Raw genomic sequence first — 13,985 nt, forward strand, 5'->3', positions numbered from 1 at the left:
CAGTAAAATATTTAAATATTTGTTAAATCTGATTAAGAATAGTTTAACACTCTCTTGTTACTCATCCTTGTGGTGAACAGAGTGAACACATTGATATAAAAACTACGAACTGTTTGAACTGTGTGTACAGGGGTTAAAGAGTACAAGTTCCAGTATAACCTGCTTGACGATCCTAAAAATATATTCAAGTTTTTATAGTTCTAGTTGCTAGAGATACCTTTATTGATACGTATATACGTCTAAAAGTGACAATACAAGTAAAATATATATTCTTAGAGGTTGTTTATGTTCAAGAAATTAACTGAACAGTGCAGTCACAGCTCAAAGTATTGAAGTACTATAAGAAGATTATAAAAGATTAAGAACTTAAAGAGTACGAACTATAGAAATTTAAGAATTTTTCTGTTAGTGATTTTCATCAATTTCATACATATGCAGATGGACTGAGTAAAAAGTTGAAAAATGTCAAGAATATATATATTTATATAGATATACTTTACTTGTCTGTCATTTGTCCTTCTGTTGTCAAAACGGCTGAACCGATCGGGGCCAATTTTTTTGTGGGACCTTACATGATCCCAGGGGCGGATACAGGATTTAAGTGAGGGGGGGGGGGCAAGATTTTTTAGGAACAAAAAAATTTTGACTTAAAAGACTCAAAAAGAGTCAAAATTAATGACTAAAGACAAAAAAAACTAGATTTTTAACTTTTCACACATTATAGTTTGTTAAGACAGATATTTTTCCTGTTTTGCACTAGGGTTTCTTTCCCTTAAGCATGCTATTGAGAAGCTATTCTGAAAATAGGAACAAAAAATTCCAAATTCAGGGGGGGGGGGGCGAATGTCCCCCCCCTGCATGATCCCAGGGAAGGTTTATGGTTGCTCAAAATTACAAACGCGTGTGTGCAAACGTTTTTGATTTTTGTAAAATTTAAAAAATTCTCTAAAAATATCACTAAATCCGCGAACTTTTTTTGTTATTGTTTTATATTGTACAGGAAGAAGATGCTCACAGAAAGAGCCACAATTAAGAGTAAAAAAAAATAGGCGTGAACCGCTCTAAAAGCCTGGTTTAGAATGTTTTAGAATTAAACTTTTTCTCTAGCCTCAGAATTTTTTAATATTTACAAATTTCTAATATTTTATTTAGCATTATTTGAAATATTTACTTTTCAAAGTTGATGTTCTCTTGTAAAATCATATTTTTAAAAGAATTTGTATCAATTCCTAAAACGCATTAAAACCGGTTTTTAAACTAATGCAACCAGTGAGTCTCTTTATATTTTATCATTTTATAACACATAAAATTCTTTAATGTTGGTATCTAATTCTGAATTGAAAGTATTTCACAAATTATGTTATAGCTAGTGATCATAGATGAGTTTCTTTTTTTTTAAATTATTCAAGTAAGATCAAAAATCTGGATTAGATGTCTTTCCCATTTATGTAAAAATGGCTTAAGCGCCCTTTATTTTCTAATGATTATGTTTTATTTTGGAAATGTGTCTGATCTGAGTAAAACGTTGTTCAAGAGACAATTGAAACATTTTGATGTCACGATAAAGAAAGCATGGAAAAATCAGGTTTCATAAGAACAATTTATATGTTGAAGGATTCGATAATGAAATGATTTCTGAAATAGTAGTTCTGTAATGAATAATAATCAAAGACACCTATTTTTTATAATTATGCAAATTTTTCTTAAACTATATATTAAAATATTTTAACACAATTATTTAAACTACGCCATTGACATGTGTCAATAAATCTTTGTGTGTGAATAAATCTATAGTAATAATATTTTATTGTTGAATATTTCAGAGAGAGAATCTGTGATTTCTAATTTAAAGAAATCTACCAGAACAATGAACAGCCTCTACTTGGTCGGGGGGAACCTCGTGGCTAACGCCGAGCTCAGGAAAAGGTTGGGAGGCAGAGACCCAGGGGTCGAGATACAGATGGTCGTGGAGGATATTTTTGCAGGGTAATTTCTTAACCACCCCCTTCCCCCCTCCGCACCCTTTCATTCTAGTTTTTATAAAACCGGTATCATTTTGAGATCATGTTTTTATTTAATTACCTCACAACAAATATTTAATTTTCATTTTAAAACCCTCATAACATAATATAGTTAATATTTTTGTAAAAAGATTATTAAAACATTTATGTTTAAATTTTATTTTACACTTGTAAAAAGTACACTTTTGACCTTGTCGATTTATTTGGTAGTCGTTAAATTAATTAACTTATTTTATCTGAATTTAGCTGGAAGAAGGATGAAGCTGAGGTTGAAACTGAAGAGAAAATTGTGAAAAATGATGATTACATTCAGGAAAAATTCGAAAGGTGAAAAACTCTGTAAAATTGCAACATCAAAAATCGTTATGAACGTTTAAAATACATATTTTAAATCATATTACTTTTCAGAAATCAGCTGAAGATCACTTTGAAAGTGTTTTTGCATGACTTTAACGTTGATAATCTGAAGAAAGCAGTTAATGCTGCTCTGGAGCAGTTGAAGACAGATCATGTTGACAATCTTTTCATTGCTGTTCCTACAGATGCAGTACACGTCATTGGTTCGTTTATACGTAAAGGGACTGTACACGTTTTTTCAAGTGGTTCTTAGTTTAAGCGTGCAGACAGGTCCGATTCACAACGGTACCCTTTTAACCTTCGTATGATCAAAGATGACATACCACTCTAGAAAAGGAGGTTTGCTTGAAATTACGTCTACAGTCTCTTAAATAAAGTAAATATCTGTTTTGGTTTCTTGAACTGAAGATTTATAAGAATTCACAAGAACTGCGGGGATTAAATAATTTCTCCATACTTGCCTTTGGCTTTGTTAATCGAAAATTTAGGAATCATTAAAAACATTGAATTAAGGTTTAAATTTTAAGTATATCAATTAAGTTAAAGGTACAAAATGAGTATACCACACATGTACAGCATGTACATGAACAACTTAAGGAACAAAGTACTCAATGTTATGATTTTGTAAAAAGCAAAAAGAACTAATATCTCGTCCGAAATATTAATTTTCTAATAATTTATCCAGCTTTACAACCTAATAATTCAGACGTTGAATTTTTGATCCAATTCATAGTTTAAAATATTAAAGGTTACGACATCATGTTGCAATTAGGATACAGAAAATTGCAGTTTGGGGCGAGTTAAGATTTGAAAAAAAAGTGTTTCAAGTGTTCAATAAAATCTCATATTTTCATAATTGAAAAGTAAACAATAAATATGTTGTTCCAGGTATTGGAAGTGGGACGGGAACCGGATTAGTACACACTGAAGCTCTCTCCTCCCTGCAGAACGTGTGGAGTGTGGTTGAGGAAATGATCGGAGCAGGACGGGTTGGAGGAGCTGGACTCTGTGATCTTCGTCCTTCTGCATTTATATCTTTGTACAATCAAGCCACAGTTAAACCAACTAGTATTCAGGTAGATATATTAAAGGGGAACTGGTAAGGTTGGATCTGTTGGGATTGAACGGCATAAGATCAAACCTTGAAAAAGGTTGGGAGTGGTCGGAGATCAAGGGTTAGAATGAATAAGGAAAACTATAAGCAAAAATTTGAGAAGTTACTTAAACCAAGGAAAGATTGTGTTAGATTGTTTATGGATTAAGAATATTAAAAGGAAAATTAGTATTAAATAAAGTTATGAAAGGCGTAGTTTAGAAAAGTAAGAAAATTTGAAAGGAACTGTAAACGTAATTTCAAGTGACCCTATAATAATAAAGTGGCATGTCCGATTAAGCTAATAAATGACATTATTGTTCAGATTAAGGTTTCTAGGTACCATTGTAAGAGGAGTCTCCTTTTTTAATTAGAATTACAACGAAACGAAAACCTGAAAAAGAGAGGATTGGAAGAAAATGGATGGGATGCTAGGGAAGAATGGGCAGAGGAAGGGGAACGGGGGAGAAAAGAGAACTTAATGAAACAAAATGGGAAGAATTGTTCATTAATTCTTCTTATAAACTTGATTGAGCAGGTTAAAACGTGAACAGGTTTTATACGAACTAATCAAACAAAATATATTAAAATATACAACAAAAAAGTTATCAATATTTCTATCTTTAGGTTAACCTGAAGAGTTGTTGTGTAGTTCCAGAGGAACTAACTGAGTTCGCTAAACTTAACAAAGTTACTCTTCTCACACACTCAGATCCAGAGGTATAATTAGTACACAGTACACAGATATAGAGGTATAGTTAGTACACAGTACACAGCTATAGAGGTATATTTAGTACACAATACTCAGATCCTGATGTATAGTTAGTACACAGTACACAGATCCAGAGGTATAGTTAGTACACAGTACACAGGTATAGAGGTATAGTTAGTACACAGTACACAGATATTGATGTATAAGTAGTATACAGTACACAGATCCTGATGTATAGTTATTACACAGTACACAGATTTAGAGGGATGGTTAGTACACAGTACACAGATATAGAGGAATAGTTAGTACACAGTACACAGATGTAGAGTTATAGTTAGAACACAGCACACAGATATAGAAGTATAGTTAGTACACAGTAAACAGATCTAAAGGAATAGCTGGTACATATTACATATCCATATGTATTGTTAGTACACACTACACAGTGCATACTCAGACCCAGAAGTATTGTTAGTTCCACAGTTCCAGAGTTATTATTAGTACATTGTACACAGAACACAGTACACACATCTAGGGGTATATTTAGTACACAGTACATATATCTAGAGGTATAGTTAGAACACAGGAGAGGGAAGATGAGGGGAACTGTAAGAAGATGAAAAGCCGGATAAATTTTATTTTCAGACAATGTACCCAATACCTATGCAGTTCTTTATATATGTGCTGTTTTTATCATATCAAAAATACGTTGGTTTTTGAGATGAAAGTTCTTCATAAATTTGATAAATCTTAAATTAACTTTTATATGTTTCTCCATCCCGCTGAAAACTTTACAACAGTGTTTAATAATAAATCATCAAAGGTTTCTTTATTTTAAACTTTTAATGCAAAGAAATTTATCTAAGTCTGATAAATCATTCAGAAATTTCAAAAAAGAATCATTATATCAGAAATCATTAAAACGCCGAATTTTTTTATCTTCTAATCAAAATTATATTTTAAGGAGCTTCTTCCCGAGGATAGTTTACGAATCCTTCTGTATCCTCATCTCCAGAGAGAAGCAGGACATTTCTCTGCTAACTGGATATCCAGGTATAGAAATAAAACACTGTATAGTGCATCGGGTAGTATATACTGAAGTGCACATATCTAATAATTCGCTCTTGGAGTTTTTGAAATATTTTTTATGTTTCTCTTAATTTTCAGAAAGGTTCGGTTTATTATTTATCGCTTTCGTAACGGACACAATAATTTATTTAAACGTTCGTTTGCTAGGAGCTTTAACGTTTATTTAAGGGTTTCGTAAACGTTTATTCACGAATTAACGTTGTTAACGTTTATTCATAGGTATCCTTAACATTATTTACGAGTAGTATTTACGGGTAGTATTACCATTTGTTTCCAGAGGTAAGTAATAAGTATCCCTAATCTTTGATCTCTATATCCAATGTGGGCAATGTGGGGGAATAAAACCAATCCGTAGATTTGCATGAGATAAAGATCAATGCTTGATCCAGAGATTCACAATACTAAAGTTCTGACTTCAAATCAAAGTTGATATTACTTGTAATTATGCTTATTTTTAGGTATCTAGTTCAAGTCAAAGTTAATATTACTTGTAATTATGCTTATTTTTAGGTATCTAGTTCAAGTCAAAGTTAATATTACTTGTAATTATGCTTATTTTTAGGTATCTGGTTCAAGTCAAGGACAGAGGAGTACTAATGGATAAAAGATATTTGATTCATCTTACAAAATAAAAAAATTATTGTATGTTTATCTACTTTTGGCATTCTAATTGCCTATTATTTTTTTTTGCTATTGTGCTGTATAAATACAGTTTTTGTATTGTTTTATCAACAAATGTGATTTGAATTTGTATCTTAACAAGATCTGAAATTTGATAATATAAATCTATTCCCGGTATTTACATGGTATTGTATGATACTAAATCTAAATGATTAAAGTGACTGTAGACGTAAATTCATCTCCGATTCACATCTGCACCTTAAAATATTTCTCCGAGCGATAATGTTTAATTTCTGTTTCTATTTAAAAAAATGATTATTTTCGTTTGATGCTATTTTTTAAGTGACTTGCTAATTTATGCATTAAGAGAGAACAAAGTAGATTGTCAAAATTTACATTTTTCTAGTTCTAGACAACATCTTTCTCCTTGTTGCTCAGATACAAGTTTAGAAAAACGACAACTTCTTCAACCTTGGTGCTCAGATAAAAGTTTAGAAAATCGTCAACATCTTCCTTCTTGTTGCTGAGATAAAAGTTTAGAAAATCGACAACATCTTTCTCCTTGTTGCTCAGATAAAAGTTCAAAGGGCAATGACCGGCAATGTATAATAGTTGAACTGAGAATGTATTATTGTGGAGAAATTTTTAGGATGCATTTGAGACATATCAAACGTTTTATTGATGTATAGCTGCTGATTTTGAGCACGAAGCGGAATTTCAAAAGCATCCATTTGGGTGGTTACGTACTCTTATCATCGAAAATAAGTAATCTTATTCTTTTATTAGTTTCTGTAATCTCTCATTGTTCACAAACATTTTCTGTAAAGTCAGAAATAATACATCATTAAAATGTTTTATTTGTCTCAAATGAATCCTGTAAATTTCTCCACAAACTGCATTCTCAGTTCAACTACCATACATGGCCGTTCACTCCCTTTCAAGGGTACCTTTGTGAATCTTGCAAATTTATAAATGAAGGGTCACTAGAAACTAAGTCTACAGTTCCTGTAAAGAAGAGAAGAGTTTTGTGAATTATTGTACATAGTACATCCATTATATATATAAATATGAACAACAAAACATTTTCTATTTTTACGAATATGACGTAAAACCCTTTTTATTTGATAAAAGATCTGCACTCTTAATCGGATAAAAATTCCTTTATAAAAATGTTTTCATTGCTGAATTTGAAGGATTTAATGGTTTGTCTTTTTAAAGAGAGAAAATATTTTTTAATGTCCCGGGTAATTATTTTTTATCATTATATTGAGAAACCAATAAAAACCTGCATATTTTATCAAATCTACATTTATGTTGGAAAACAAAGAAAGTAACCTTATGTAAAACTTCCATCATTTCAAAACTTTATTCTGTTAAAATCTGATTTAATTAAACTTTTATCCTAAGAGGAAAAAATGAAAAACTAACCTAAAAACGAATGTTTACACTGTGGTTAGTTTTTGTCATACATTTTCTCTCCAGGTTCAAATTCGGTACGGCGCGGAGTAAGAAAGACAAATGTATAGAATAAACAATTTTGAAAGGGGAATGTCCACATTTCCATAAAAAGGGTGGGAGGGGGCCTTCTGACTTTGCTTTTAGAGATTTCTCTCTGATTTTTTGCATGCAGGCCTGAATTGTGATCTAGTTTTATAATCAAAAACCAAAGTGGGGGAAAAATAATTTTTCCCGCATTTTTCGGACATTTTTTTTCAAAAAATTTGTGTTAGGTCCATGTGGGGTGTGTAAAGGGATCAACATTGGGTCGGAAAACTCAATTCTGGATTCTATAATGCATTTCCCCCTCTCCTTATACCATTTCCTTCCCCCCTTTCCAGCATTTTCTCCCTTCTAAAGGCCAAAGAAGCCTTCTGACTTTCCTACTAGAGATTTCTCTCTGATTTTTGCATGCAGACCTGAATTGTGATCTAGTTTTTTAATCAAAAACCAAAATGGTTAAAAAAAAATTTTTTCTTAACTTTTCCCGCATTTTTCGGACATTTTTTCAAAAACTGTGTGTTAGGTCCATTTGGGGTGTCTAAAGTCATCAACATGGGGAAACTCAATGCATTTTCCCCTCTCCTTATACCATTATCCATCCCCCTTCTAAAGACAAAAGAAGCCTTCTGACTTTATATCTAGAGATTTCTCTCTGATTTTTTTGCATGCAGACCTGAAATGTATAGAATAAACAGTTTTAAAAGTAAAACTTTTTGTGAGCATCAGTAAGTCCTGAAACCCTGAAAAACGAACCAACTTTTTGCATATCACTATATACCAACTATATACTGAAATACAGAGGGACCCACAAACCTGTGTAATAGAAAGACGATTACTATACTCTATGAATGAACATGAAACACAGCAGTTGTACAGTTTACATCGACCCAATAAACGCAATAAGTTGATTTATCTACATTTTTGGTTTGAATATTGTACTTTAAAACTACAGCAAATAAACTTAATTCTTTCCTTAAAGGATGATTTTATAATCTCTATATTTTTGCAACGTGATTTGGAATAACTTTTATATTTATAATTACATTATGATTTCTGCTAGATCTAATGGTAACAGTTTTCAAGATCAAAAGTTTACATCATCAGGTTGTAAAGATATAGTGATTAGAGAAATAAGTTTGTTGGAGGTAGGGATTAGTTCCTTTATTTAAAACTTATCAAGCTTAAATTCAGCCGAGATACGTAGTTGGTTAGCCAGGACAATAAGGTGGTCGGGCCGGGACTATAAGGTGGTCAGGCCGGGACAATAAGGTGGTCGGGCCGAGACAATAAGGTGGTTGGGCCGGGACAATTAGGTGGTCGGGCCGAGACAATAANAAAATAAGGTGGTCGGGCCGGAACAATAAGGTGGTCGGGCCAAAACAATAAGGTGGTCGGGCAGGGACAATAAGGTGGTCGGGCCGGGAAAATAAATAGGTCAGCCGGACAACAAGATGGTCAGCCAAGACAATAAGATGGTCAGCCAGGACAATAAGGTGGTTATCCAGGACAATGAGGTGGTTAGCCGGGAAAATAAGGTGGCCGCGCCAGGCGGGAGAGAAAGGCAGTTAACCGGGACAAAAAAGTAGTTAGCCGGGGAAAAAAAGTGGTGTTTGCCAAAAATTTTAAGGGATTGATACGTAATGAGGAAGGAAATGATAACTCGGAAAAGTTACAGATCAAAACAACCATGCTATCTTTCTTGTCCTATCTGTGTAATCTGTGATGTCTGTCTCCGATCTACGATACAGAAAGAATTATAGCTAAAAGTTGAATAATAGAATAAAAAAGAATAATAACTATTACCAGAAATCATCAAAGGAAAAGAGATCAAAGAAAGAATAAAGAATGAAAAAAGAAATTTATACCAAACTATGACGGTCTGAAATATTAGTATTCATTTTTTTATGCAATTTTGCCTTGCATTGCATTACTAATTCATTTATGCCAAATTTCTAAATTACCTTTTTTACATTAATCTTTAACTATGATTTTGGATGTTGTTTATCTAAATCGTCTCGAGGAATAATGTCCCACTAAATCCTATGTTTATAAAAATTTTTCTAGAAATAATAATTATCATTTTAGATCAATTTCTTTACATCATAATTTCATTTAAATGGATAAAAAGTATTTTTGACGACAAATGATAAATATTTAATGACTATTGTACTGATAAAAGATCATGGTCTAGAGTTTCGGAAATTTATTTCCATTGTATCGAGTATTGGGAAAAGATTTTAAACAGTGGTCCCCATAAAACTGTAAACCAAATCAGTGGTTCCCATAAAACTGTAAACTAAAACAGTGGTCCCCATAAAACTGCAAACTAAAACAGTGGTCCCCATAAAACTGTAAACTAAAATAGTGGTCCCCATAAAACTGTAAAATAAAACAGTGGTCCCCATAAAACTGTAAACTAAAATAGTGGTCCCCATAAAACTGTAAACTAAAATAGTGGTCCCCATAAAACTGTAAACTAAAACAGTGGTCCCATAAAACTGTAAACAGTGGTCCCCATAAAACTGTAAAATAAAACAGTAGTCCCCATGAAACTGAAAACTAAAACAGTGGTCCCCATAAAACTGTAAACTAAAATAGTGGTCCCCATAAAACTGTAAAATAAAACAGTGGTCCCCATAAAACTCTAAACCAAATCAGTGGTCCCTATAAAACTGTAAACTAAAACGAGATTTTAATAGCTTGGCATAAGTCAAACTGTAGGTGTGCACGGACTGATTTCCCTACACAAGTTATTCTTAAGCTTTCGAACGACAAAAAACACTTTATATTAGTTTCAAGTCGTCTTCGTATACCATTATAATATAACGAGAATGATTATCACAATTTATTTTCATTTTCGACAGTGAAAAACAGTTTTGAATTCCAGTAAAGGAAAAGAGCTAGTCTTTGCAACAAATTCTGATTTTGTAATCCCTATAAGACCTTAGATATTTAAATTCTAATAAATCAAAAATTCTAAGCTTGAAATATTTAAGGTTTTCACCAATAGTGAGCAAAGATATAAGGATTAAAAAATTTGGGTTTATGGCAAAAAATCAATTCATTTGAAGAAATCCTGGAGATTTCTGGCAAACACTATGGTTGGATTAATCAGTCTAATCCCCAGGATCATTTTAGAGCAGTTTGATTGATCCGAGTCCAGAACTTCAGATAGGATTCTGATCCGAGTTCACAACTTCAGATAGGATTCTGATCCGAGTTCAGAACTTCAGATAGGATTCTGATCCGAGTTCAGAACTTCAGATAGGATTCTGATCCGAGTTCACAACTTCATATACGATCCTACAAACTTTTTTGAGTCGTAATTTTTGTTTTCAAGGTTTCCTGTGATTTTTTTTATATCTTTGCCACTTCATTTAAAACCAGCAAACACACAGAACACCTATTTTTACTTTTATTTAAAGTTTTATAGGTCGTCGTTGAATTACATTCTTTGAAGGTAAATCTGAATATGGTTCAGCATTTAGAATTTGCCTGTAGACCAAGTTTCTGATTATATTCTACAGTATTCGATCAACTGTGAAATTTAAACATTAAATTCAAGATTCAATTCTGCATTAACCTGCATATATTTGGTCTTATTCTGACATTTAAATCCTGCCATTTTATTTTCAGTCCTACTCCCGGATATCCACTTCATTCCACTCCAATCATATATATATATTTATATATCTACATCTAAAGGGTGTTGAAAAAAAAACAGAATCTTATGTAGAGGAAAGTGCACCTTCATAATAATTTTCGGCTTATTAATTTTTTCTTCTAGATCAAAGCCCCCCACAACTTAAGTTTTCAACAAGGGGTACTATGTGCACAATCATGTCAGTAGTGCAAGCAACTGTAATAATCTGTGCACGTACAAAACAATATATCTTTTAACACCAAATAAAGAAAAACTATGCAGAATAAAAAAAAGTTTATAAAAACACTATGGAAGACATCTGGCTGTGTGAAAATATCATTTGATAAGTATGTTAATAAAATGCAAGAATAGAAACATATGCCAGTTCAAATAATCTGGCTAAAAATCCAAAAATAAGATGATAATGCAAACATTCCAAATATATCCAATCCCCTATGGAGTTACGATCTTATCTCAAAAAATATTTAAATACTTATCACTATTTGTCCAATGCAAAATAATAAACAATAATATACAGATTAGGAATGCATTAAAAAGAAATAAATGCTCAAAATTTATATTTTTATCTAAAAAAATCAAAACATAAACTTATGGACAAGAAAGATATTCAGAATCCACAGCAGAGGAATCTCTCTTACCCCAAGTTGACCCTCTAGGACGACCTCTCCCACGTCCTCGACCAGGACCTCTTCCTTCTTTGTAAACTTGAAGACTGTTAGACTCTTCCCGTCCTTCTAATATGACTTCCCACTCTTGACTACACATATTCCATCTATTGGAACCTTCAGGAAGGTTGTTTCCCCTTTTCTTCTTGGCTGGCCGCAAATAAGGTCGATACTGGTGAAGGACAAGATCAAAACTTTGTGTATCATTTGGTTTACTACTAGCCAATTTCATTGCTAACCAAGCATGAAATTTTCATTCGTGGTTTCTATACAAAATTGACTTGCGTATTTCTTGTATCAGGAACAATGAAGAAACCATCATAATTTAACACTTTTCAAGCCAGATAATGACATTACTTTCTACATTATTGATCAGATAATGGTTACAAGGGGGTATACTAAATATGCATTGATGGTCAATGAGACTTACAGCGAAAGTCCCTTTAACTCAAGGATTTAATGCAAAGAAAGTTATTTCAGAGGTAAACACATCTTCTGTACTGCAGTGTACTGTCACTGGGCGGTAATGTAAACACAAGACGGATGTCGAAGCCTGTCATGGGATCCATCTTTCACATAAATATTAATGAAACATTCTGGTTATAGGAAACTATTCTGTGAATTCTCAAAATTATCAAAATTCAATGCTTTTAACCTCCTCGGATACTAAACGAACACTGAGGCATCTATTCTTGTTTACAAATTCCGCCCAGAGCCCAAAACTTAAGACAGGGTATCGTTATGAAAACCAGTTTTGAAACCCGGGTTTCAAGAATGGGGTTAGGCAGTTTTGTGGATATCAATATTTTTGTTGTGAAATGTTATTTTATTAAGTTTCTTCATATTCTTCATTTTTTTAAATTTCTTAAATCAAAATCTACACAATTGCCAAGACCCCAAAAAGGAAACTCGGGAGTTTCGTTCAACGATACTCTTTTAAATTTCGGGCTCAGAAAGAACTGGTTTCAATATGTACGCAGAGTACACCCAACTGCAATTAACTTTCCTTGCATTACATTCTTGCTTTAACTTCTGCTAATATATGTAAATAAGATCTCGTTATTTGCCTGTTTAGATCTATATCCAAGAGTTGGCATTAGTTTTAAAGGGAAGTATTTCCCAACAGCTGTCTCCTAGCCTTGTAACAACAGCTGTCTCCTAGCCTTGTAACAACAGCTGTCTCCTAGCCTTGTAACAACAGCTGTCTCCTAGCCTAGAACAGTTTTAAAGAGTTCCATATAATCATTTAATTAAAAAACTAAATATCTGCAACATTCCATTATCAGAAAGTGAAGAATCCGACATTTGATGAATTCTTTCGATTTATTCGTTATTAAGGGTTTCACTGTATAAAAATATTAGAAATGTTGGAGGGATAAGGTGCCGGTTTTATGTAGATAATGCAGATATGATATATTTACAGGGTGACTAGTGCAAGGGGGGTATTTTAGTCAACCCCAGGGCCCAGGTCCCTGGTCAATACTTTCTAGTTTAATTAGATAATTTTAAATATATATAAAGGATGGGTAGTCATGCTTAAACATAAATATCCTGCATCGTGGCATATTTTACAGTTTCAGATTCATACAAATTTTAACATTCACAGAGGGTTAAACATACAAACATTTGGGTAGAAAAATATAAAATTTGTGTTTCAAATTGTATTGAGTGTACTGCAGCGAGCTGTACACGACAGCTATACTGTAAAGTACAGCTTGATATTATACTGCAGAACACTGTACACTATAGATTGTTAGTATACTGCAGAACACTGTACACTATAGATTGTTAGTATACTGCAGAACACTGTACACTGTAGATTGTTATTGTACTGCAGAACACTGTACACTATAGATTGTTAGCATTCTGCAGAACACTGTACACTATAGATTGTTAGTATACTGCAGAACACTGTACACTATAGCTTGTTATTATACTGCAGAAAACTGTACACTATAGATTGATAGTATACTGCAGAACACTGTACACTATAGATTGTTAGTATACTGCAGAACACTGTACACTATAGCTTGTTATTGTACTGCAGAAAACTGTACACTATAGATTGTTAGTATACTGCAGAAAACTGTACACTATAGATTGTTAGTATACTGCAGAACACTGTAAACTACAGCTTGTTATTGTACTGCAGAAAACTGTACATTACCGTTTGTTACTTTCCTGCAGAACACTGTACACTACAGCTTATTAGTATACTGCATAAAACTTTACACTGCTGTAGCGTGCAATGTACAGTTTTATG

The 13,985-nt window shown here is 32.7% G+C and overlaps 1 protein-coding gene across 2 annotated transcripts; it reads left to right on the forward strand.

The window, feature by feature from the left end:
* The first annotated feature begins 1,823 nt into the window (after positions 1-1,823).
* LOC111694701 (glutamate--cysteine ligase regulatory subunit) lies at positions 1,824-6,070 on the forward strand. 2 transcript variants are annotated; one of them, XM_023463721.1, is made up of 7 exons: positions 1,824-1,986; positions 2,268-2,348; positions 2,430-2,581; positions 3,267-3,454; positions 4,099-4,191; positions 5,148-5,236; positions 5,835-6,070. In XM_023463721.1, exons 1-7 carry the CDS (start codon positions 1,868-1,870, stop codon positions 5,902-5,904), a joined length of 792 nt encoding a protein of 263 aa, XP_023319489.1. In that variant the 5' UTR covers positions 1,824-1,867; the 3' UTR covers positions 5,905-6,070. The 2 variants fall into 2 exon arrangements, with proteins under 2 accessions (XP_023319489.1, XP_023319565.1); XM_023463797.1 differs by lacking the exon at positions 5,835-6,070 and adding an exon at positions 5,731-5,797.
* Positions 6,071-13,985: the final 7,915 nt, after the last annotated feature.

This window comes from Eurytemora carolleeae, unplaced genomic scaffold (assembly GCF_000591075.1).
Source record: "Eurytemora carolleeae unplaced genomic scaffold, Eaff_2.0 scaffold79, whole genome shotgun sequence".
NCBI classification, from domain to species: Eukaryota; Metazoa; Arthropoda; class Copepoda; order Calanoida; family Temoridae; genus Eurytemora; species Eurytemora carolleeae.

What these genes read in the sequence shown, in the direction of transcription:
- LOC111694701 (XM_023463721.1), top strand. Translation starts at nt 1,868, where the DNA reads ATGAACAGCCTCTACTTGGTCGGGGGGAACCTCGTGGCTAACGCCGAG. An exon ending in TTAAACCAACTAGTATTCAG is followed by an intron (nt 3,455 to 4,098) that starts GTAGATATATTA and finishes TTCTATCTTTAG; the next exon opens with GTTAACCTGAAGAGTTGTTG. An exon ending in TCTGCTAACTGGATATCCAG is followed by an intron (nt 5,237 to 5,834) that starts GTATAGAAATAA and finishes GCTTATTTTTAG; the next exon opens with GTATCTGGTTCAAGTCAAGG.